Source organism: Ambystoma mexicanum, chromosome 14, assembly GCF_040938575.1.
Source record: "Ambystoma mexicanum isolate Mex_15411 chromosome 14, UKY_AmexF1_1, whole genome shotgun sequence".
Lineage (NCBI taxonomy): Eukaryota > Metazoa > Chordata > Amphibia > Caudata > Ambystomatidae > Ambystoma > Ambystoma mexicanum.
In genome coordinates this window covers 149,282,607-149,309,541 of record NC_090940.1, presented here as the reverse complement: position 1 = coordinate 149,309,541, position 26,935 = coordinate 149,282,607, and the positions used below count along the sequence as shown (strand labels likewise).

At 45.7% G+C, this 26,935-nt stretch overlaps 1 protein-coding gene across 1 annotated transcript in view; it reads left to right on the top strand.

The window, feature by feature from the left end:
* FKBP3 (FKBP prolyl isomerase 3) overlaps positions 1–26,935 on the top strand; it is a 69,944-nt gene that overhangs the window by 6,331 nt on the left and 36,678 nt on the right. Inside the window, exons 2-4 of the mRNA XM_069638757.1 lie at positions 7,403–7,504; positions 11,440–11,544; positions 21,088–21,223. Coding sequence (XP_069494858.1) covers positions 7,403–7,504; positions 11,440–11,544; positions 21,088–21,223 — 343 coding nt within the window. The remainder of the gene's footprint in view (positions 1–7,402; positions 7,505–11,439; positions 11,545–21,087; positions 21,224–26,935) is intronic.

Genomic DNA, 26,935 nt, shown 5'->3' with positions numbered 1-26,935 from the left:
CACGTTGTGGGAAATCCCTCTGAGCAGGCTGTACGTGAAACCTCGATTTGAATCACGTGACCAATGACAGATCTCCAAAGGGGGGTGGGTGGGGCTCAAGCTAATTGCGAGAACAAACATAACTAGAGCAAGGTGTTGTAATTACAGGGCGGTCTGCCAAATTAGCCAACCTACACTGCGACGGGGAGGGTGGCTCTATGCCAGTCACATGACTGCCGAAGCCCACTGGCAGGTGGCTGTGGGAGAGGAACGCTGTACAGAGTGGTGTTCCTGGGAGAACCAATCAGACGGTTCATTCATGAGCTCTGGGGAGGTGGCCAGCCTCAAGTATCTATCTGCGACGGTCATTATCCAATGGGTATCATGTGATGTTCCCTTTCCCACCAGCTGCAGGGTGTCTTGTGTTCCGTTCTCAATGGTGCTGACAAATGGCAGTCAGCACAAATGATACTTCAGTAATAACAAGTTTTTCCTCGGTGGGATGTGAATACATGTGGTACCACATGGGGACGCATTGTAATGGGGAACTGTTAAACTGGTAGCTTCAAATTACTCTTCACTAATTGAGGTGATGTCTGTGAACCAATGAAATCCCTGGGGAACATAGAAAAATCCAATTCTCCAACTAGTAAGTGTACGATGAATTTCTGACCATTGCATTTCTTGGTATAAAACTACTGTTGATATTCCATTCAGATGCCAGCCTTTCGATCAGAGCTTATTCACTGTTTGATTTGTGCTCAACCCGCTGTAATGAACAGTGTTGCTTCTTCCCTGCTGTTTGCTCTACTTTTTTGAGTATGTGGTTTTTATTAATCTCGACATTATAAATAACGATTATTTATATTATAACTTTGGACGCCCCCATGTGATCTCTCCTCCCAGACTGCTGAGGATATCAGGCCATCCTCCCTGGGGGCGCGGGTCTGCTGACCGCAGACCTGTTCACTGCGCATCACCGAAGAGGCCCTGCAGCGAGTTTGCAAAGGTCTGCCAGGTCCTTAGCAGCGTCCCGTGCTCGGTGGGGGAGAGCCTGTGCTGGAGGCTTAGTACCATCCAGGACCTGAGTATAACCGTGCAAGAAGATGCTGCACAATAATGCACGCCTACGGAGGGATGGGTTCTTTTCATGGTGTATAGGACTCCTTGGAGAAGGGAGGCCGATGGGCCATAGTAGTGTAGATATTGGTGTACCACCCGCTAGGGAGTGGTTGCTGATGTGTGCACGCCTGGCGTAGAGCAGGAGTGGCACGTAGTGCAGGCTATTTTATAGTTGCGTCATTGATGGTACAAGTTGTGTTGGTTTCTTTTAGAGGAGCACATGTGGTGGCTAGTCATTCAGTGGTGAGGGCTTGTGGTGAAGGAGTCGGCACCGAGAGGTATCTCGTGTAAAATAAGCTTTTGCATTTCAACAGCGGGAGTGTGCCGGTGATGCATGGTTAGATGCTAGACATTCATGCACTAACATGGGGGAACTGTGAACCTGTGGAAGAGGGTTGATGAGTACTAACATTGAGAGAGTGGTCTGCCCGTGGAGAGGGCCATTCCGAACGCGTGGAGTGTCTCGCAGGGCCTGTGGAGAGGGTCAGAGTGAACTTTGAGGAGTGAATGGGAATAAAGGGAAGAGTTGGGAGAACAGAAGGAGGGGCGAACACTGGGTAGTAGATAAGAGGAAATAATGGACAGCCCCCTAGACCCCTGGCCAAGGTGAGTGCCCTGAAGGCACCCCGCGTCCCATTTATGGACCGCAATCGTGTTTAAATAACACGTGGAGTGTGGGCTTCCCGCGCGCCACAGCCTGCTAGGGCTCTATCCTGCTTCCAGGATGGCCCCTGCCCCCTGATTGGAGCTCTCCCTGCATAGCTCAGCAGGGCAGGCAGCCCCCTGCCTGGCAGCCCATGCGGCTTAGGGCCCCAAAGCAAGGGGTGGCTCCTACAGGGGCGGCTCCATACTGTGTCTGCAGGTGTCGGCAGGGTAAGCCAGCGACCAGCCATCAACCAGCATCAATCCGCCGAAGTAAGTGTGGCATGGGTGGGGAGTATAGCAATTACTCTACTCTAGAAAACGCTGCCATTCTACATTACCTTACGTCGGAACTGTGATTACTAGCATGTGCCTCATTTACACAAGAATTGTGAATGTTAGCCCTAGGGCTATTGTACTTTATTGCTTCCTGGTCTGACCTTAAATTATCTTTGTTCTGTGATTACTCCCCTCTTGCTCCCTCATCTTTTCCTCTTTAGCGCTCTGAGCCCTAGGGTGTGTGGCGCTTAAATTATAGTTAGCTCTTCTCTGCAGGGGGTTAATAGATTATCACGGGATCTGAAACCCTAATTGAGCATTTAAGAAAAGCCACTTGGTACACTGGGCTGGATCATATATTTACAGACTGAAGGCGATTTACTCCCTAATTGCCGAGTGAGAAATAAGTTATTTTATTATAGCAATTGATTTCAAAACAAGCAGAGGAAGTCTTGTTTGCAGCATGCAGATGAGACCATTCGAGACCGTGCTGAGTGACCCAAAATACGTGTTTGTAGGGCCTCATGATGTATTAGAACCCTGGGCAGGTGAATACTCCTTTCCTATTGGTCAATTTGCGGGTTATAAGAAACTATAGCTCGCGGTATCATTATGCCTACAATTTTGCCCTTGCTTTTCAGCTCGAAGTTGTGCATTAACGGTGATCTATTGGCCAAAGCTTACTATAAGCATGATTTACATTTTTGTCATGCTATTCTTAAACTCAAATATTCCACAAGGAATATTTAAGTCCCGAAAAAAACAATATAATAATTTAACTCATATTAAGACAACTTTTCTCTTTGGACATGGGTTCTAATAGCTTTTTGTAATCTTTTTTTAAGAACATTTTTTTTTAGTTTATTCAAACAATACAAACCGAACATGCAGCGCATATGACAACATTCCAATTGTACATCGCTTAACTGTGATCACGGCTAGCTTTTTATCTTTCATGTTTTTTTGAAACTTAAATATTCCATAGGGAATATTCAAGGCCCCCATGAACTTCTTTCTCTTAGGCCTTGGGTTCTAATGGCTTTGTAGACCTTGCCTTCGGGCTGTACCGTCGTTATGGGCTCTTATCTCGTTAAAGCCCTGAGCGCAGCCAGTGCCTTTTAACTCAGTCTTCAGGACATATAACACCTGGTGCGACCCTCGGGTGAGGTCTATAAAACTATATTGCTGGCTTGTTGCATTTAGCGCTTCACATCCATTAGGCCATATCCAGCACAATTTGCCTCCTTTCTCGATTCAAAAGGTTATTTTTGGAAATTCCCAAATAGTTTTTTCTCTAGTACTGGAAGAGCCCTGACATAAAATGGCATGTAGTGCATACATGTCCCATTTGGGAGATGATGGCATGTTCCTGTTTTTAAGTGACTTGTAGTCCAGATTTCACCATTCTAAACCCAGGACTACAAGTCCCAGAATGCAGTTAAAACCAGGACTGCAATGTGGCATGTTATGTATGAGTGGTGAGGTTGGGTGTGACTGACCCGCTCTCAAACAAAATTGACTTGGAGGGTTGTGATCAGTTCAGTCCTGGAGTAGACTGGGAAGAGGTTTGATGACCCCTCGCACAGAAGAAAGGGCTGAGGTAAAGGCATTCTCACTTATTGTACATAACTGAAGAGGAGGCGTGCGCAGCCTTGGCACAGACTTGTGTATGAAGCAGCCCTGCGATGTGGCGGGTGCAGGGAGGTTGTGGAGGAACTGTGTACAGCATCAATTTTAGGACCTCTTATATCTTTTTCTTTTCACGATCAGCCCTTCGTCTTCACTCATCCTCACATGCTACATTTTAAGATATTGATATTAGTCCTCCTCAGTTGCCACCCTTGCACATTTATTCTTCTCTTAACTCGTGCATTAGTGTTTACTACTCCTCCTTAGTCCTCATTCCTACTCTCCAGTTGCCACCCTCACACCATGTACCTCTTCACAACTTGTGAGGTTTTCATGCTACAAGGATATTTAAATCTGGGATGTTTTTCATTTGTCAAGCTACTAGCTGTCCATAAACTAATCCCCACCCCATCAATTCTCTATCTACATAAGGAGTCTGGAACATGTGGCTCTGTATTTTGGACTGAAATTCCCATGATACCAGGCTCGCCATTGACGATGCTGGCTAGGAATGATGGGAGTTTTAGTGAAAAACATCTGCAGAGGTGAAGGTTATAAACTCGTGCTGTACATCGTTTCTAACTCTCCAAGAGTCCGTTATCACTAGACATGGGTGAGTACACATTTTCAGACCTGTTTGAATATTCCGGAATGATGCAGCGCTCATGTGTAGCATGTACATTAGATAATTTGGATAAGTGAGGAGAAATCATTATCCTGACATTAACTAGTGTGTTTTAGGATATCCCATTTTCCTTCGGCAGTTGTCCTCATTCATCAATTTTCATTCCAATGTCTAAAGAACAAAGATGAGTGAGATGTTAGGAAAAAGAATGAAAAACGTAATGATAAGTCTTTGCACGGCCTTATTTCTCATCTAGCACCTTCATTCTGACTTGCTTTGTTTTGCCAAAGTGTATACTGATAAGACGCACTGCTGGTTTTGTTGTCTTAATATTTGTAGAAATTGATCTGTTTCGTACCTTTCAGCGCAGTGAGAGTTGTGCGGGTGGTGAAATTAAGCAATACGGTATGGGTTTGGAGGACAACTGATGACTAGAGCAGGAGTTGCAAAGAGGAGAATTGGGGTGTGAGAATGGCAACCCATGAATGAGGAGGAATGAGTAACCAAGGATGATGTACCCCAAATGTGCAACTTAGTAAGGAAGTTATGTGGTGAGACCTGGCATCGCATGTGTGGTGGTTGGGTCAAACCATGCTGGGGATGAAGCTCCTAAACTTGACGAGGAGTACCGCTGTTCTGGTGTTGGTGAAATAATCTGTTGCCCTGTCAGTGGTAATTTGGCTATAACATTTGCTCAGTATTAGATCTTGGAGCACTCCGTTCTTATCACTGTTCTGGATTGATGTTTGTAGTCCCACAACAAGATATGTAAAGGCATTTTAGTGGCTCAGTGCGGGAGTAGCTTTTATGGTGGGTATCTGACTGCATCTCCCTGGCTTGTTTTTTAATAAAGTGCGGGAGTTGGCAGAGCCTACAATGATTACTTTTGGGAATTCAGTACAAACCTATATGACCTTAGCATTCAGGCTCTGTTGTGATTTGGTCACTTTGAATGTCTGACCTTGACCAAATCTGTGCACTAATGGTTTTTCTTTCTTATATGAAAGTAGTTGTTCATTTACTTTCCTTGGTTTAAATGGCAGTTACCTGCTCTGCTGTTTGGAAGAGACCACAGTCGAGGGGATGGGGCGGGGGTGGCGGGGCGCATGGGGGTTTCCATGCATTACATGGATAGCGAAAGACTGTAGATCTGCTGATGAGGCTATTGCTAGTTGCATTGAACTCTCTATATTCATTGAACAAACTATAGTCCACGTGCAGTTAAGTTGAGCCGATTTAATGTAACAAATCCCTTGAAATTCAGCGGATGTGGGAAGTCATGACCAGCTGAACTCGGCGCACTCCTGTTGATGTCACCATAATGCCATTTGGTATGTCATTATGAATCCCTTCTCCCATGATATGTATGCCCTTATGGGCTTTGCAACGGGAACACAGAGTTAAGTTGATTGTGACTTTCCACATCTGTTGAATTCCAATCGTTTTGTTGCATTAAATCTGCTCAACTTAACTGCCCTTTAACGTTTTTTCCAGTGTATTTCAAGAGTTTTGTTATGCCATAGTTTGTTACGGGCCATTGGCGACGGACGGCCTTTAGTCTGGTCCACTGTACATAAGGGCTGGGTGATAGTTTTTGAGATGAATGTCTTTTCAAAATCTATATAGGATGAGGCCATATCGTTGGCATCGATATCTCCATTATTGCATATACTATTTTTTTATTTATTTACATTTTGAAATTTACACTGTGTATTCTCGAAGAGGAACCCTGTATTTGCACTTTATTTTGAATGTCTTGTTTGTGACAACTCGCATGTAGTTGGCGATTTAAGAGCATTTAACCCACAAACAATATTGAGATCTTATATTGCCATTCAGCCCAAAAATATTATGATTAATGTTTTGATCCCTATCGCCCAGAAATACTGTAACTGCTCCCCCAATATGTCTTTTTGGAGCCACTATACATATCTTTTGGGCTACTAGCCAGGGTCTTCGGCCGTGCCCACTGTATATTTTAAAATGCCACTGGCCCACTAGCCTTGGCCTTTGGCTGTGTCTACTGTACATGTCACCCCCCCCCCCCCCAAGTATGTCTTTATTTTTTATTTATTTTTTACCCACTAGGTGGCCACAGCCTTCGTGGCCACTATGCATGGCTTTTTGGCCCTGGCCAGTAAGCACGGCCTTTGGCTATGCCCACTGTATATTTTAAAACCCTACTGGGCCACTAGCTGTGGCCCCCCATCTCACTCTAGCTGTAAAATGCAATTGAATTTTTTGTATTCTAATTATTGTAACTTTCATTGACTTTTTTGTTTTGTTTTTCCATAACCACAGTTGTAGTGGAAATGTACTACAAATAACCACGGCTATCTGTAAGTGCACACAAATGACTGCAGTTGTCCATAAAAAGGTGTGCAAAATCCAGAACTCTTCCCTACTCTCACATAGGGCTCCCCTCGGGTCACTTTAATTCCTGATGGCCTTTACCTTTATAACTGCAGTTATCCTGCCAAATAGCCCCGGTTATCCCCGGCCACCCCAATTTCCCATGGTGTCCTCTTCCCCTCCCCACCTCTAACCTGAAGCCATTGCATCTCCTAGCCCCCACAGCCCTTCCAAGTTTGTTTGTTTTAAACTTCTTTATACGTGGCGATAACTGGTTCTCGCATATTGAACGAAAAGGCGGGTTTTCATTTCTGAAAAGCCTCATTCCTGCAAAGGACCATGGGAGATATAGCTATAATTTTGGGGTAAGGGACACCCCCTTAATCAAATATTTAAAAACTGCTGGATGCAATCACCCCAAACCTTCCCAGAATAACACTTTGTGCCCAAGTTGTTTTATACCTGGTTCAATTCAGTCCAGCAGTTTTTGCTGTGCGCTGCACAGAAATGTAGACTTTATCCTCCCCTTTTTATTTTTTTACATTTGCCAAATACGAGTCAAGTTATTAACATTTCATTTTTCGGTTTCCTATGTATCAAGATACTCAACTCGCTGCCGCACTAAGGCCCATTATGAAATGTGCCAGGGGCTCTCTTTTCGTGTACGTGAGGCATAAATGTTCTACAGAGCACAGGATTATTTTTGTTTGTCCCCAATGATGTGGAAATGGTTCCTGCTCTTGGATCTGGCTATGCTGACAATCTTCTATTCAGTTTCTTGCAGAACATAAATTACAAGGAAATATAAAAAATGTTGCCAAGACTGCAAATAAGGATCAAATAGTTGCTGCTTACAACCAAATTTTTCAATGTAAGGTAGGTGCAGATCCTGTGTGCGTGTTTTGTTTTCCTTTTAGCTTTATCTGACAAAGTATAAGTTTGTCACTGTGGTTATTTATTGCTGAGCAGTGTTTGTCCACAGTTGATCTTGGTGATGTGTGTACTGTATTTCAGAAAAGATAACGTTTCAATTTCTGATTATTTTGGCTGTGGGTTCTTTAAAGTAATAACACATTAAATTACAAAATGTTTTTTAAAATGTTCTCCAAAGAGATCCGAAAAGTGCGACTGCTTATTGACATCCACTTGTGTGTAAGATCGCTTTCAGGTGGGCTTGCACTCTACCACCTAGCTGCACCACATTGTGTAAGGAAGATTGTCTGGGAACGTCTTTTTCTTAAATTCTATTTCTTCATGTAGAGCCTTATGGGTATAGGCAGGCCCAGATTACAATACATTTCCGTTTGATAATTGAACCCCACATTGGTAGACATCTTATGGCCCAAGTTTTGTTTATGTTCACACTGAGTTCTCTGCAGCAAACTCACACTATTTTTAAGGATCTTTGTATGACCACTAAAGTATCCGTAATGACAACCTAATGGGCATAAAACAGACCACCTCACAAGGTGGCTGTGGCTGATTTTTGTAGTGCAATTGGGCACCAGATCTAGCCTCCCAGGCAGAGGTAGGGGGCAAGCACACAACCTTGCTTAAATCCATTAGTGGATACGCTAGGTGTGCGTGCCCCCTATTACTCAGACGCACGCTCACACTTGTGCCTTCAGGAAGTTGTACACTAGACCATTTCTTCCACCGTAGTATCGAAAGCAGCTTGGAAGTCTGTGAAGGCCACATATAAAGGGATTATCTTTTGCAGCTTTTATTAGTCGATTCAAGGCTAATCAGTTGTGCGAGGTCGACCAGCCCTTGCGAAATCCTGTCTGGTGGGGGCTTAGAATCTTATTTTCCTCACCCGTATATTGAGCTCTCGCAATACCCTAACATCAAAAAGTTTCCCAGTTGCATCTAGCAAGGAGCGCAGCCTGTGGACTAAAGTTGTGAATGGGTATAGCACCCGCCTGGCACAGATTTTTAAATAATATTTCCCTAGACGGCTCCATTTTTCAATAAAATGTTAGCTAGGCCACTAAGGCAGGCACCTTTTGAAATCTTAAATCTATTAATTGCAGCCAGAACCATATCCCGATCAAAGTCGATAATAAATGGATATTTGCTGCTTTGACTGGTTTTATCAACCGAGTAAGTCTCAATTAGAGGGGACTCTGTAGAGCTAATAAAACCACACCAATCCTTTCCAGCTAGGTTGATAAGTATTTCTCGCTGACCACTCCTACAGTGTCTCACCAATGTCCACATCCTGGATATGCTCCCGCTTTTTAATGTAGTGATCAAGCCTTGCCATTGTGAAATCTGCAATGAGTGGCCTCCTTTGCTTAACCCAATCATGGTGCTTGTTGTTGAGCTTCCTACACTCCCTATAACTCGTTCCCCAGACCAGAGTTTCTAACTATATAACTTTAAGGCATTTAGCGTCTCGTATCTGCTTATCAAATATGTACTGGTGGGTCTTGCCATCCCTGACACAGGGCACCCCACCATGTACACCTGCTGCAGAGGTCGTTTAAAAAAAAAAAATCAGCTTTCCTTCTCGTTTGCAGACCTCTTCACAGTTGCATCCATTCATCTTCATTTAGTTGAGCGACACACCTGCTCATTGTTGCAATCAATACGATTCACCCCCACACTCCATTAATCTCTACCACACAAAGATCTATCAGTATCCAGTGCCAGTTACATAGGGTTATGATCACTGCGCACATTTTTGCAGGCCTTTGCGGCCGGCAAAAAAGGTAATCCAATGTAGCCCTCGCTATGCCTCCTTCCTATGTAGTTCTGCCTGGGGCTTTACCCTCGGTCCTACCAATAAGCATAACCAGTTAAGTCATGTAGAAAGCTTAACCGCCTCTGGCCTTGCGCATCATCGCATCCCGGCTAGCCTTATGATGATGAAGTGGTATCTCCGCAACTGAGATCCCCTCCCCCCTAATACCTATTCATCATTGCCACGCTCTGCCCAGTCAATCAAGATAGACACAATAGTTTTATTGTATTTAATGAGTACAAGACCCACCAGCGGGGTCATAGATGTTGACTATCTTTTTGCGTAACGGGGAATGTGAATAGGCCACCTCAAATCACATTTTGTACTTGTGTGGGTAGTGCAATCTGTTGGGCAGTAAAACATTGGTCAACTTCACTATCCAGCCACCAAATGGCTGCCCTCTTGTCTCCCCTCTCTACCACATTACAAAATACACTATAACCATCTAAGTAATGCTGATCCAACATCCAGATTTCTTGTGAACATCGGCATCCGATAGTTTAAAGATCCGTTTTTAGGGCAAAAATGGTGGTGACCCTTTGCATTTTGCTTCCCAGTGTTCCTAATGCAGGTTTGCCACTGTATTTTACCACATTTGCATTCTGCCTCCAGTGTGTTCCCATTTTGGGTTTGCTACTTTGTTGGGCTGCATCCTACCGAATACAGCCGAATCCCATGCACAATGTAGTCCAGCTGTTCACAAAGCCTTTCAGATGCATACTATTTTGTCAATACCTGACCCCTAAACATACCCCCAGTGCTAAAACCCATAGAATACAGCGGAAACCTATGCAAAATTGGGTCCAGCTGTTCAAAGCTTGACTCCAGCACCTGTCCTTCACCTGCTGTTAGAAGGTATGTAGAGAAAGGAAGTCTCTATCTGGCTATAAATGCATACATGCATTTGACCATTCCTTACTCTTTCCATGCAGAGTACGGTCTTCCGCAGAGCATTCATCCTTGCCATGCTTTGAAACCATAACAATGGCATGCAGTGCTATACAAATGATGCATAACGTGCACACAATTTCTTACTCCCCCAAGAGTCCAATATCACTAGCCAATGGCTAGTTCACGTTTTTCACCCTGCTCATACTGGCTAAGTAATGTTTAATGCAGAGGTTTCTCAACTAAAATATTGTAGGTGGAAGTCCACGATCTGCAATTTAAGCAGATTTTTCTCCAGTGCATTGACCAATAGAACCCATGTCTCCAAACCCTTACTTTAGCAATAACCTCTGACGGGATTAGCAAGAATGGTCATGGGACTGTTGATTAGGCTTGTAAAGCAGAATTTGCAGTATTGATTAGCAAGCAAGTGATCTGCAAAAAGGAAACCAGGATTAGCGATATTGTCCTTGGGTCGATCAGTGATTGGCAAGACTGCTGAGCAGGTAGGACTTGTTATGATCACTGGCAGCGAATTAACAATCATTTGTATGCAGTATTATCAATGATCAAACTGGAATGGGTTGGAATGCCCATATTAAGGATTAGCAAAACGTACAGAGCAGATGGTTTTTGCATTGTCTTACTGTTGTATCCGGCACATCCGAGCCCAGCGAGTGATCATTTACTCTTGGTGAATGAGAAATGTAGTACTGTGCATGTGGCGAGTAGACATTCATTCTATGGGGCAAGTAACCTTTTGCCTGGCTTACCCCTGCAACCGATCCCTCACACCCTAGTTTCTCAGATAATGCCCAGCCGTCCCCTTAAAGACATCTACCCATCCTGCAACAGCTCTACAAGCATATCGTCACTTTCCAACCAACACCCCACTCTCGATACAGCACGAAGTTTTAAGCGGGCATGCATCACCACGATCTGTGCTTACTCTAATAGCACTATGTATTCCCCCTTCCCTCCACATGCCCACACATACCTGTTAGTTGCCAACCTGTAGTGCAAATGTTGCCCAAGCGCGTTTATTCGTGTCGGCCCTGCACCCTAGCAGGTTTACGTTCCAGTGAAATTATGCTAACGAACTACTAGAAATGTATGATTGTCTTCTGTACACTGTGTGCTACTTGGCGTTAATGTGTATTCCATTCAATGTTTGCAGCGCTTCAAAGGGACTGACACTATAATGAAAGTAACCGAGCAAGTTAAGAATGTGAAGCTCGATGAAGACGCCAAGGAAGCTAAGCCTGAAGAGATAATAGATGAGGTTTGTTTATTTGTGAATATGCTGGTCTTTGAAGTGCCTGCTGCTGCTGCTGTGTAGACCGGTTTTTGCCTTTGTATGAAACCATGTCACCGGCCCTGGTATGATTGAGTTTATAAATGCCTCTGAAGTACAGGTGGTACCGGTCTCGCTGCAATCTGACGTCCTTACCTTGTTAAATGCACTTACGTGCAGTCACCTCGATTCCAAACGTGCGGTAACGCCCTTTGCCAAGTAGGCATTATCTGTTACACATAGTCTGTGTGGCACATGGAGGGATGCCGAAGGTGATCCAAGAGCAATTGAGAATAGCGGATGACTTGACGATAAAAGTTCGTGTTTTGTTTGTATAGGAGAAATGTTAAACTGCTGAATGTGCCTCAAGGATAGGAAGTTGTTGGATAGGTCTCTGCATCATAGATGCATAGGACTATATAATGTGTTTACACGTATGTAGTCGCCACAGTGAATGTCCTACCCTTGGCCCCATTATGGGCTTCGCGACTGGTGAAGTCTAGCTCTTACCAACAACCCATCAAAAGTGGTGGTGTTTTCCACCTTCGTTAGCAGTGACTAGTTTGTCACAGGCCCTTCCGTCCCTCCCATATGGCCCAACCCTGGTGCTGGCATGTAGGACGCACTGATACGTAGGTCACTGGCCTCATGTTGTACCTACATTTCAGGTTGCTTGCACAATCCTTATTGCGCTTGTTCGTCAGTCAGTTTGTGGCCGGAGGATAATCGAGCTGTGCGTTGGTGTGTAGTATTGATATTGTCCCCATTTCCTTCTACCCCGTTTCAAAGACTTGCCTATTGAACTTTAACTGCCATGGTGCTAGCTTTATTTGAGGCCTGCCGCTCCACCGAACCAGAGATGTAGTATACTAAGAGCACAAGAAAGAATGCCCCATTTTGTCTAAGCATCTTTGGGAAATTAAACCAGTTCGAGCGTTCGTTTCCTGGTGGCATTAGCTTGTTTAATGCAGAGTCTGGCATCCAGAGCCATCCGTATTTATCTTGTACTGTGTTTGTTCAAATTGCAGTACACCTGCCCTTCTTGGGCCAGACCTATCGTTCTCCCTCTTAAGGCTACGGGACGGTCCACCCCACTCACTGTTGGTGAACTTCAGAAGGACCTGAGCTTAGAAATGTAGCTTCTGCGACTGCATTCCATCCCACCCGGAGCACTTGCCAAATAAGATGGCTCCCTGGTTTCCGTGGCTGCATGAAAACCACTCCTTGCTTGTGACCAGGTTGAGTGGAGCATAGCCACCGCTTTTTCTTCTGGTCCCAAGTCCTTCATCTTCCTTAGGAGCCTTTTAAAGACAATTAGTCTCCAATCATGTATTCTGGCTTTATGTTGGAATCCATTCTACGACCTAGCGGTGCAGGGCACAATTTCTCACATATCCTTGACGGCAAACCTGTGAATGAAAGGTATGTATTGGTGCGGTTCATCGCCCGTTTGACTGTTCAAGTCACTTTCAATGGTGGTATACCTTATTTTTGCCCCACCTAATGTGCTGAAGGCAAAAGTAATTACCAGCTTACCACACTGAACCAGTGCCATAACTCACTCCACACCGCCCCAATGATCGCTGGAATCTACTGTGAGAAAAATATTGGCATTTGATAGAACACGTGCATTTTGGGGTTTTGTACTTGTGTAAAGCTTGAGTAGTTCAAACATTTTGGCGTGACCGTTTCCAATTAAAGCGCACTTTAAAAAAAATATTTTAATTTTGTATTTTAAATGGATCTCTTGTTTTCAACGTATGACAAATGTAGCATCGTACTTTACTAGTTAAAAATCAACGTAAGCTGGTCTTAGTCCCAGGTCAGTGGGCACCCATCATGACGTTACAAAATCCTGTTTGGGTGTAATGCCATCCCTGCTGATTTTGTGCCTAGGATATAAATCTCATTGTCCATGCACTTTGCTGTTCTCCCGTTTGACCTCTAGCCCATTCTTCAGAGCACTTGAAACTCCCCCCCCCCCCCCCCCCCCCCAACCAAGTAGGTATCCTATTCCTTCTCTGAATGACTCGCAACCAGGATGGTATCCTGGAGGAAAGTATATCCAGGCTGTTCTGAAGTTTTGGATATAGTGCCAAAACCAACATACAAAATACAGGTGTTGTGGAGGACTGCTCCAGTAAAGGCCACCCCCTGCCAGATCGCTTTGTTTACCCACCCCCTTTCTAGTCATTTTCTGGGGCCACCCTTCCATTTCTCCTCTTCCCCTGGTAGATCTGTGCCACATCCCCTTCTGCGAGTCGCTCTGGTGTTGGTTGCAGTCCCTGCTGCACAGCCCGGAAGCGCAAAGCACCATGGTGCACATTGCACTGAGGACGACCAGCATTGCCAAATCCTTATGAAGCCCTGCCTCTTTCTGCGATCTTAGTAGACCCATCATTTTAGCTACCATTGCACACCCCCCTCACCCCCCCCCCCCCCCCTCTCGACGGGACTGGACTGGCCTACAGGGTTCTCTGGAGATTTCCCGGTGGGCCTCTGCACCCTGCTTTTGTATTTTATTTTCACATTCTCTCATAGGAAAAGGGTTGGGCTTGCTCAAAATGTGTAATATGGGGCCACATTTCCAGGGCCTCGTTTGGTTCCCAGTCCACCCCTGCCCCCTGATCTCCTGTACTGTTCTGTCTAAGTTACCGTGCTAGCTCGGTTAGGCCAGTGTCAGTTACCCTGTTCACTAACACTGGGGACCTAGACCCCTCCAATCCATTTTAAGAGGTCTTTTGAGGACAACTATTACTGCGTATGCACAAGTGGCGGGACGTCCAGGGGTTGCAGTGGTTATCTTTGGGGTGCAGTTTGGGTCTGGCTAGTAGTGGTACTAGTCTCTTGCAGGGCTAATGGTTCTAGTGATCCACCCCTGACTTCGATGGATGACTGCTTCCACTCATGGCATTGGAGGACCCAGGGCACTTGGGCATGGTGAGTTTGTTCCGTGATCCTGCATATGTTCAGCAGGCCCATCTTGGTGGAGAGCAGCAGCAGGTGACTGGTGCGAGTCCAGATGATCAGTGTTGATCCTTCTTTCAAACTGGTATTAAGCAGCATTCTCATCTAAGGATGGTCCAGAGAGCAAGACTGTGTTGTACTTAAGGCTGGTTTCGCCCACCAGCCTAACAAAGCAAGATGTCGAGGGATTCCCCTTGTTTCAAGGACATGATCCCAAGGTTTCCAGATGCCTTTGACCGTGCTTGTCCACAGCTGCATCTCCCACAGTCTTTATTGTGGATGGGCTAGGCAAGAAGTATTGCTCACCGATTTGGATGGAGGGTAGTAACAAAGTCATCAAGAAGTATTTCCGGCGGAGGTTAGCACGATTAGACGGACCGTTGGTTCCTGCTACAAAAGTATGTGATGGTCAAAAGGTTTAATATTACGTTGTCCATCTGTTGGCCATTTTACTCCCTGTATAACAATAATGAAGTAGTCTGGTGGAGCTTAGTCAAAGATGTAATCAGTTCGCTGAAGGTGGAAAAATTGTGTGGCTGGAATGCATGCTTGCCCCAAAACTTTGAATACATGATTAGATTCTAGCTGCTTCTGCAGATAACCCTCTAAGTTCAGGCAAGAGTCCCTTGTTGTTTTAACTCATTTCGAAAACGGCAAATGGACTGGGGAAACAGCTCTGCAGCTTTCCGGAGTGGTCAAGTTTAAAGAGCTGGAAACAAACCAGTCTAAAACCAATTCAATGGTCTTTACAGTATGGAGCAAGTCGATGCCAGAATTATGTTCCCATTGAACAAGTTACCCAAATAGTTCATGATGTATAAGATTTAGCAATACTTATACTTGGGTTATCGGATTCCTAGAAGTAATCTCACATTGGCACAATACAGCAGCCACTGCACCTTTCCAAACAAATGCATTTTAAAATGTTAAATGTTTTGAAGTTGCAGGCAAGGCAAGCTTGTATTTAGGTGGCATGGCAAAGCTATCGGTTTCACCCAGTTATACCAATCTGTCTTAGAAAACTTTCTGAAAAGGTTTAGGGCCGCCCTAAGAGCAGCCCAAATCTTCCTTCACATATGGAAATTAGTCTGAAAAGCGTCAAATGAAATGGCACTCGGACCACTGTTATCCTGGATATTGGTATGGCTGAGCAAATTATGCAGTAAGTATAGAGGCACTTAATGACCTTGTTTTACAGGAGGGTGGAAAATCACTCCCCTGGTTCAAACATGTAATGGAAACTGTGGCACTGCTTGGTTTACTGGCTATTTGGGAAAATAAATAATCCAAACTCTTGGTAAAGCGAACTTCCAGCAGAACCAGTTAGCCAGAAAATAATGCCTTTAAAAAACGATGTGTTCGAAATTGTGTTCAAGTATTCTCCCCGTAGGCTCTTGGGACTACTGGAATACTGTGCATTTGGGTTTCTGTGTGACCTGTTCAAATGTGATGTAAACAGTAAAATGTTTTATTTCCATTTGTTTTTTGTACAAGGATTTTAAACAAAACCATCTAACCCACACAGAATCTGTTGGTTGTCTCCATGACCATCATTCTGGCTTCAGAGCTGCCAGAGACACGGAAACTGCTCTCCTGTGCACCTGTGAAGATCTGCTCTGTGACCTTGATTCCAGCGTTCCTTCTGTCCTCACTCTTATCCTTCCTCTGCTTTCGACACATTAAACCATGCCATTCTGATCAATCGACTCCGTGAGCACCTGGGCATCACGGATCAGGCCCTGGAGTGGCTGACTGCCACTCCCAAGTCCAACTTGGTACCTTTTCTCTCTGCCACCTCTCTACCTGTCGCGTTCCCCAGGGCTCTATCCTGACCCTGGTTTTTCAACCTCTACTTGGCTCCTTTGGCCCACCTGATCTCTTCCTTCTACTCTTAACGTGGGTGATGCTTTGCTTTCCTTCAGGCTCCTGCTTACTCCTGACGGTCTATCCACGATTCAGGATAGTGCGCCTCCAACGATCTCTGCCTTAATGTCAGTAAGACGGAGATCTTACTCGTTGGGACCCCTGCTTTCCCCTCTTGCACTGGCCGCCGGCCTTGGGCCCTCTTCACCTGCCTGTGAGGTTGGGGGGATGGGGGGACCTTGGTGTCCTTCAACTCCTCTTTTCTCCTCCCATCTCGGACATCGCCAAGAAGTCCCACTACCAGCTGCACCTCCTCAAATGGACTCTTTCCTTTCTCACTTCCCCCAGAAGCTCACTGTCCCCAGAGCCCTGGTTCTCTCAAGCTGGGCTACTGCAACAGCCTCTTTCTCAATCTGCCTTCCTCTACTCTGTCCTCTGCAACTACTCCAGAACAGGACTGCAAAACTTATCCTTGGCCTCAAGCCCAGGGATCATATCTCTACAGCCCTGAAATCTCTTCACTGGCTCCCGATGGCTGCAAGGATCAAGTTCAAGACCCTTTGCATTGTCCCCATGGCTTTCTGGGACCGGGGCCCGCGCTACATCCCACACTCTCTTCCAAAATACCTTCCTTCTTGAGCCCTTTGCTCAGCTACCTCCAACTCTCTAAGGGTTAGACGCTTCTCCAGGCAGAGAGTGGGACGTAGTTCTCTCCTCTGCAGGTGCCTCCCTCTGGAATGGCCTCCCTGCCCCTCAAACTTGAGCCGGACTGCCTGAAGTTACGAAAGCGGGTCAAAACATTCAGTGTCTCCTGCTTTCTCTCTCCCCTGCTGACCAGTCTTCTGTTCAGACTGGTTGCTTGGCTACCCTCAGTCTCACTGGGTGCCAGGATCTTTCTTGATCAGTCACCCTTGCGCTTCCTCCGCGCCTACCACGCACTTAACTGTAACTCTACAGTCCCTTGTGCTCCTTGCACTACCCAGAGCTGCGCTGCACTTACTTGGACCATTGCTACCATGTTTTTCCCCCTCCCCTCCCTTGCGCACAGCCCCGCCAGCCCCCTTTCACTTTCGTTCTCGAATCTATGCGATCTGAATGACCCAAGGGCTAGTAAGACAGTTTGTCTTGTCCTCCCTCTCTTTCCTCCCTTGTCTTGTCACGCCTAGCAACACTTGTGTACAGGCACGTTATAAATGACTTATCATACTTCAAGCCATTTCTGAATTTGTTTGAAATGAGCAATATGGCTGATGGTGAGATTACTCCGATCAATGTCACCCAAAAGAGATCTTTGCTGTTGGTATGGTTCTGTATAAAGCCTGTTTGTGCAACAAAAGATTTGTATTCTTTCAATGCGAGAAACATTTGTAGGTATTTTTATAATCATGTCTTCAATTGTTTCGTTTTCTTCAGGTTTTGATGTGCTGCTTGGAAGACTGTTGAATGAAAGTATTTAATCAAGTGTTTACTTTTGATGTGGCTCTGCCTTCGTTGTCCCAATCCGGTGTTAGGATGCATATACTCTGGTCTAATTTTGTACTTGGAGGAACAGTGTAATAGTGGTCCTAATTGACCTTTACTTTTATTTTACATGTATATATTTGGGGTGAAATAATGGGATTGGGTAGGGGGTTGCGGGGGGTTTGCATTGTGGGGGGGGTCACGATCAACTGTGAAAAGGTAAATTCTCCCATGATGAATTGTGAAAAGGTCAATTAGTATGCATCCATTTGTACATGTGATGCTTGGTGACTGTGAAGCTCTTGTAGATGGTGTCACTACTTTGGGGGGGGTGTAAGGTCTTCCCATGGGGCCAGGGCAGTGTCGGCCGCTAACCAAGAATCCCCCCTGGGGGGCGGTGCAACGCAGGAAGATCGCAGGGGAGGGAGAAAAAGGAGTGACGCTATGCCAGGGTATGGGCCCTTTCAGAACCCAGGTCACTTGAGTGTTCCCTTTTGTAAAAACGTCCAGTAGCTGATAACCCGGCGTGTAATGATACTTAGGGTGATCATATCCTTTTCCTTCAAATCAACGACCACTTGTCGTGGGGGAAGGGGGTGGGGGGGTAAAGGATTATCAAGCGAACGTTTCCAAATGAATGGTAAAGAATGTAATGAGATGCTGGGCGGAGCTCCCTATATAAGCCAAAGAGAAAAGGGCAGAAAAAGAGTAGACCAGCGGAAGCCATAGTAGCAGGAGCAGCGGAAGCCATAGGAGCAGCAGAGACTCCTATTTGATATTAAAGGGTCCAATACTGCAATTTGGTTGGTGATACTGGAAATTGGGGGCAATACAAGTAGATCCCGGCCTGGTAAGCCAATAAAGGTGTGCGAATGCTCCGAGGGATACGTGGGCCCAGGTAGCTGACCGACTGTTGGGAGAGGAGAGTCCAGGGAAGCTGAGTGCACCAGGGATACCACAGAACTGGTATCTTGCTGAACCGCAATACTACCCAGCCCAAGGCAGGAGTTCTTGGCAGTGATAGAAGTGGACAGACAAAAGTAGCGGAACTGTGGTCTCGGTAGGGAAGAGCATCGGTGGGAGCATAGTGCAACATGTGACTAGGTGTTGCAGCTGGGGCATTAAGTTGCTACAACTTCACACTTGGCACAGGGACATGAATAAATCCTCTATAGAATGGTGAATATGGGTGTTAAAAAAATGTAAAAAAAATGGAGGAATGGTAAACGGATAAAAATAAAAGTAGTGAACACTGCTCCCGACTGCCCCCCCTCGCTTCGATCACTGGGTCCTGGTAGGAGGCAACAGCCGGTAGACATGAGGTCTGGCGACCAACGACTCAGCCAGTGGGCAGCCAACCCCATCTCCCCCCCCCCCCCCTCCCCACGACTCAGACGGTGGACAGTTGTGATTAGAGAGCACTTTTGTAAAACTGGGAGAGATTCACCACAACTAGGTGAAGCAGTGACCCAAAACGGAAGAACCACTGCAGAGCCGCCAACACCTACCGATCGTGAAATCCAAGGTTACAGCAGTGGTGTTTGGTCACCCCCTCTCCACTGCAGAGGGGTTATCTTACTTTTTCGATATCTGGAGCAGAAAGGGGTACTGCGAAAGGGCAAAACCCTGTCGGGACTGTGTCCTTTAGAAAATTGATACCAGAGAACCGCCAGGGTCCCTTCTGATGCAGAAATCCATACAGAGGGACCTGAAGAGTTGGGAACATCGCCACACCCCTAGACTGGATAGCCATTTCCAAAATGATACTATGTGGGAGCACAGTGACTTCATCCTGTTCGCATTGTAACAAGGCACGTGCCTCCAGACATGCCTGATTATAACAAACCAACAAAGTAGCTAGAGCACCCCATCCCTATCTCTTCGCGCCCCCAGTTGAAGAACAAGAACTAGTTTTGCGGTTCAGAAGAACTGAGGAACCAAGGTATGTGGGGAGATGCTAAGTCCGGGTGGGATCGGGACCTGAACCCTGCTAAACCGTAGTGTAGATTGGTTTTGATCTAGAGTACTGGGCCAAAACTCTACACTGTCATACTTTAGGGACTGGAAGAAGATCCACTGTTACTAAAATCCTTACTGTCACGGGCAGGACCACATACAATTTTGAGTTTGTTGCTTTGGAACATTTTTGTAGAACTGTTTGCTACACCAGAACACTTCAACCATACTTTGCTTTGAAACTTTTTATTTTGTCACAGGGGGCACAACTTCTTTTTATGAAGAGTTCGCTGTGAGGAGGGAGACATCCTCCCCGGTTTATCAGAACTCTGTTTTGAGACTTCTTCATACCAATAAACTTTAAATTTTGCTATGGGGAGGGAGTAGTCTCCCTTGAAGTGCAGGCGATCTTATAAAGTTTTGCTGTAGCATTGGGGATAGCAGGGTTTTGACAAAGACTGTTTACTACCTGACCACCCCCAGTATCTTTTGTTAGGTTGGGAAACCACCTTCATTTAGGGATAGATTGGCATTTTCTTCCTGCTTCCTTGACGTCCCATGACCCAGACGAGCATCCCTGTACTGTCTGGCAGCTGTTGGGCTCGTTAGGTCCTGTCACCTCCTGAACTTGTCAGGAGTGAATCCTCTTGCCTGGCCAGGTCTTGTCCAATAACAAAACACTGGGACATGATTCACAAGCCTTAAAATGGCAAATGATTTATTTAATTGAAAAGGCATTGAATTTTGGGGGAGAATAGGGGCGGGGTGAAGAGTGCTAATAGAGCCTTGTATCCTGACCAAGTTTTCCCATCCACCTTCCAGTAGCCTCTCGCAAACTGAATGTTCTCTTGAGCAAGCTCAGGAGAGGGTACTCACTTCTCCAACCCAACTATTGTTTGATGCCACCACATCACTGGCTGTGTCCCGACTACCGCAGAATGTGTACACCAGGTTGAGCAAGACCCAGATTTCTGAGGGTATAGTTAAACTTACATCTTTAGGGTATTTTGGTCGGTAAATTCCTATTCAGGAATAAATAAATGGAATTGCTTTACCTGCCAAACAATCCCTACCAATCGATCCCTGAATTTCCCAAATCAGGCTGGCTATATAGTATATTTTTGTTAGAAATAAGTTAAAGGTTTAGCATTACATGGCATGGTTTTTTGTTGGAATGTTAAGCAATTTTTTTTTTAACCCTGTAATAAATTAAAGCCCGGCTCCTGCTGATTACTTTGGGCTACTGCGATGGTAATGCTGTATTTTCTGTTTTTCCTACATAAGGGTCCACCAAAGTACACAAAATCCATTCTGAAAAAGGGAGATAGAGTTACATTTCCGAAAAAGGGAGACACTGTTCATTGCTGGTATACAGGATCATTGGAGAATGGGACTGTATTTGATACAAATGTTTCAACAAGTAAGGCTGCCAATCTTTTCTCCCCTTGGTGTTTTTCATTCTTTTCAGACTATGCCTTTTTTAATTGTTTTGTTTCCTGCATTTTTATTTGCTTCAAAATTTGTAACATTGCTAGGTAAACAATACTGTGATTTGTTGTGAAGCTTTATTTGATAATGCTGTGGTGGGCATGTGCTTTCCCAATACTAAAGTATACATGGGATGCCAGAGGTTCCCACCTACTGGCCACTTCATTTTAATACAACACGTTTTTAAACATTCGTTTGATTGAAAAATGTTCTGTCTGCTGGAGCGTTTCATACCTCCTTGGTACAAGTCGCCGGTAAATCATACCTTGATTTTAGTCTCTCAAGTAGGTCCTGAAAATTGCCATTGCCAGTTTAGTGGTCATTCCAAGATAAGTATTTGGGAGGGCCTACTATGTGACAATGAATCCATATGCCTCTGGACTAGTTAGTCATGCAGGCCTTCCCCCCCTCTCTCACACACCCTCTTCAATGTGTTCCTTAAACCTTTTTATTCTAATGCACACAGCGCCAACCCTCGGACTTTAGTTTTAGAATGAAAAGGAGTCAATAGTTGCTTGTTTAAAATCTTTTTAATACTGCAGTTAAACTAACCTCAAATTGAGTATTTTGAAATCCATACACTATAATGGGCCTGTGAGAACAGTGTGCCAACATGATTCACACACAGGGACTGCCTTCTACAATTAAGGTATACATGGTACAGCTTGCTGCTTTTTGTGTCTCAGACAGCCAACCTCAGGCAATAGAACATGCAGAGGCGAAATGCATACACTAACTTAGTTTCGTCAATTTTATTAATTGGAGTTTTAAGAAAATGTTAGCTACAAGTATCCACTAACTAAAAGTCTTTTACGAAGACCCAAAGAATAATAAACCAAGCAAGAGCCCTTAAATGACCCAGTTAATTGTGAAAATGCTCCATCTTCAAGTATAGGCGTGCAATGATCTGTCTAGAAATCCTCAGCTAAGCACAACTCCCTGCCACTTTACAGGAAGCCTTCCCTATTAAGTTCAATTCTGTTAAATTCGATGCTTTTTCAAGTACCTTTTCACTCTCCAAATGTTTCACTATGCTCCAAGTGAAAATGCCTGCCCTCATAAAATAATTTACTGTATGCTTCCAGCTCGCGTTTCCCATTTGTGCATGATGCACTATATAACACCGAAGCACGGTTTTATCAAATCCATGGCGCACATGTGCTCAACTTGCTCCCGGTCACCTTTTTGGCATTGGTTGACTAGATCTTAAAACACCATTTGGACTGGGACATGGAGGTACATGCATACAAGATATCATTTTTCTGTGGCGACCAGCCCTTCTTTGTGGTTTAGTTACACGAGTTGGAAACTTATTTTGGGTGACCCTTGCTTTAATCTTAGATTTCTTGCTTGACCAAATTTTAACATCTTGAGCAGATCCAGTATAGGAACCGAGGTGCACTGATCAGTCAAATTGGGAATACTTGGTAAACTGGTCAAATAGAGTATAGCAGTATTACAAATCTAAAATGGGGCCTTCAAACCACTGCCGCACAAGGATTGCTCCATTGAGTACATTCCTTGGATTTCCTGCTGGTAGTAATAAAATGCAACTGAAACTGGTAAAAGTAACACCACATGCTTGGCGTATGGTCCCACTGCACCTAGGTGGAGGAACTTTGGAATTTCTGGCGTTCTTGAATTTTTCCCATTGTTGAGGCCTAGAACTCTAATCTGCACAGATGTGCATTTGAGAAACCCTTCGGCCTCCATCCCTGCAAGTCTTGTGCCCAATAAAATCTTTCCCACAATTTATGGATCACTGAAATATTTATTGCAGTGAAAGTACTGGGTCATAAACCAAACCAGCTGAACCATTTTTTTTAAAAAACTTTCTTTATTGAGCATTTTATTAAACTTATAGATTGTGCATTTTCAAAGACACAATTGTATCGTGCTTTTCAACATTAACAACCCTTTCCTCCCCCCCCCCCCCCCCCCCCCCCCCCCCGAGACCAGACGAGTCGTGGTTAGTGTTCGTAGAGTTCGGGATTCGTGCATTCCAATGGGGCGCCTTGCCCCAGGCGTTTTTTCCCACTATTCGTAGATGTTAAGGCAGGGTGCCCATTCCCTTTCTCTGCTTGGGGGAAATCTCGCGAAGTGCTCCTGTGATGATCTCCATCTTGTACAGTTCTCTGGCTTTCCGGGGCCCAGGCTGACTGTTGGGGGGGGGGGGGGGGGGGATTTGCTTCGACTTCCAGTTTTAATGCAGGCCCTGGCCGCTAGCAAAAGGAAGTGAGGCATATGGGGGAGTCGCAACCACCAGCCTTCTTGTTCTTCCAGACCAAAAAGCACTAGTCTTGGGTCACACTCGCGCGTCACCCATCAATCTTTTTGATCCGTGCTAGTACCTCTTTCCAAAACACCTTAACTTTCTGGCAGGCCCACCACATGTGCCAGTAGTCTGCCTGGGCACCACATTGCCTCCAGCATGCAGGGCTCACTTGGTTGAACATTTTGGAGAGTCGCTTGGGATCATACCTGTGTAGTAGCTTTAAACCATGCAACTTGTATTGCACTGAAATGGAGGTCTTTGGGCCGATTTGCATCCATAAGTATTCAGTCAGCATGGGGCCCTTTATCTTATCTTTTTCTGAGAACTCTGACTGTGTTCCCTTGGCTGCGTAGGAGAGTCCTGTATAACAGAGATGAGGCCCTTGGTCGATGGGGTTTCACTTAAGATTCTTTCTAATGGCGTGAGGTCCCTTTGCAGTGTATCCTTCCATTTCAGGGCTGATGGGACTCCCCTTAGTTGCAGCAACAGGAATACCCCCATGGGTTTAAGTTGTAGGCCAGTTTCCACCTCTTGGAGTGATAAGCATCTGTCAACCTTTTCTGCCCCACTCTTTCCAGACCTGCTTCATACCATTTCTGGAAGCGTTGTGGGTCCTGGATATTGTTTCTGATGTGGGAGGGGGGGGGGGGATGGGTGGCATATGCAACTCGGGGGCAACAATGGCCATGTCGTGACACCCTTCATTTCTCCTTTATTCTCCTACAATTTCAGGAGGGATCCAAACGCATAATGGTTGGTGACCTTGGTTGGGAATGCTGATTTTGGGGCCCATAGCCATCCCCCTAGTCTTACTGGCCGCAGCAGGTGGTTTTCGATTGCCACCCATTGTTTGTTTTTATCCCCTCTTAGGTGCAGCACCAGGAGCCTCATTTGGGCAGCACGGTAATATGTAGAAGTCTGGTAGCCCAGTTATTCCTTCTTCCTTGCACCTCGTTAGAGTAATGTAGGCTATTCGCTGCTTTTTCCCCTTCCTTAGGAATTGTTTCAGGTCTGAGGTGGCTCCCTGGAATGTCTATTGGGAGCATCTGGTACTGGACCTTGGGGAGGATCACCATTTATCGCGTTGAGGCAGCCCAGCCAGGATATTGACAATTTTGCCCATCTGTCTAGGTCCCTTGATAATTCTGACAAGAGGTGGCAGGTTTGCCTCGTGAAGGTCTTTCGTCCTTGTCGTTGATACCCAGGTATTTTAGCTTCCAAGTGCTATCAGTATTCCCTACATACATGTTTTGGCTTCCTACGTCTGGGTCACTTGAGGCGTTGTAAGGGAAAAGGGTGGGTTTCTCAGCGTTGACTTTCAACCCTGCCCATTTGCTGAATTCTCATATTGTCCGCAGGACTTTGGGTATTGAGGTCAGGCTGTCTTCCAGGTAAAGGAGCATGTTGTCAGCAAACATAGCCAGTTTATAATGTGTCCCCACCTTGATCCCCCTCTATGGTCATATCATTTCTGATTACGTTACCAGTGGCTCTATGATGGGGCGTACAGGAGGGGCGAGAGTGGGCATACCCCTCTAGTTCCCCTTGATCGGTCTAACTCCTCTGATAGTTTGCCGTTCACCACAACCCTTCCCTTTAGGGTTTTGTATATTGCCTGTATTCCGCTTATGAACCTTTCTTCAAAGCCCATGCTCTTTAGTATGGCCCAAAGAAACCCCCACTCCACCTGATCAAATGCTTTTGCAGAGTCTAGGCTAGCAGTGCTTGTCCCCCGTTCACCCCTTCAGAATGCTCCATGATGACCAGCGTCTTACGCATGGCATCTGCCTTTTTTTATAAAGCCCACCTGGTCCGGGTGGATTAGGCGCGGCATGTCTTCCATGCGTGAGGCCAGGCCCCTTGTGTAGATTTTCACATCATTGTTTAACAATGATATCCGACGGTATGACTTACAACATGTGGGGTCTCTTCCTGCTTTGGGGAGGATCACTATATGAACTTTTGTAATGGATGGTGAGGCCTGACCAGATTCTTGTATATAGTTGAATAGTTTAGCTGGGTGCGGGGCCAGGGTGTCTGAGAATTCTTTATAGAAACCCTTGGTATACCAGTCTTCTCCTGGAGTCCCTCCCGGCGGGAGCCTCTTCATCGCCACCTTTATTTCTTCGGGTGAGATGGGTGATGCCAAGAGTCTGTTCTGCTCGCAATAGGCGTTAGTCCTGCCCTTCAATATATTCTTGCATCTGTCTCAGTTCTGGTGCCCTCTGTGGTATATAGACCCTTATAATATTTAGTGAAGTGGTTCACTATTTCCTCTGGGGTTGTGGCCCAGCCCCCTTCTGTCCTAATTCTCTCAACCCATCTTTCTGCCCTCAGTGCTCTCAGCCTGGAGGCTAGTATCTTCAAATGCTTTTAGCTTGTCCTTCAGTGTTCTTATAAGTTCCCTGTGCGTAGCCTTTCTTCCAGGTGCAAGATTTAATTCCCCAATATCTCCTCCTGCAGTCTACATTCCCTTTTCTGCCTTGCCACCTCCCTCATAAGAGACTGCTTCCCATACTGTGGCGTTTCCCACCTCCCCATTGTCATTAATCTGGAACTATTCCTCGATTGTGGCCTTGAGTTCCCGGCTCAGAGTTTGTCTCGCCACAAGAACTCATTGCAACGCCACTTATCCCAATCACTCCATGTCTAGTGTTGCGGTCACCATGTCGTGATCGGACCAGCCAACTAGGCGGATTGCGCTTCCCCTGGTTCTAGGGCTAGATTCCCTGTTAACCAGCAAATAGTCTATTCTAGTGAAGGTTTATGGACGCTGGACCTAAATGTATATCCCTTCTTGTCTGGGTTCAGTGATCTCCAGAAGTCCATGCGCCCCCCTTCCCTTATGGGTTTCATGAAGCTATTACTCTGCGCCTTTGGGGGGGGGGGTCTTTGGGTTCTACCCATATCGTTGGTCTCCCCTCCACCACCATCACTGTGGGGCCTTTACTTCTTCCTGCAATGGTGATAATGGCCTCCTTGTTGAATTCACCTTGGCTGGGTGCGTGTACTCCCGTTAGTGATATGTATACCACCCATTCTCCCCTGAACCAGTAGGAGCCTGCCTCCCATCGAGGTGAGCACTACAGGATTTGTCAGTCTAATTCACTTGTGCAGTATTAAGCCTATTCCTCCTTTCTGGTATTCGGCTGAGGCCCGGTATTTTGCCTCACTCCCCTCCCCCCCAGTGGCTTCTCATCCCCCGCTTGGAGTCTGGTTTCTTGGATAAAGAGAATATCGAGGGCGGCTCTTTCAAATTCCCCTCATCACAGCGACCTTTTGGCGGGGGAGTTCAGCCCCTTGTATTAAGTGTGCCCACCCTTTAGCATTGCACTCCCTGGCTCGGGTCTTAAGTTCTCTTCCATTTCT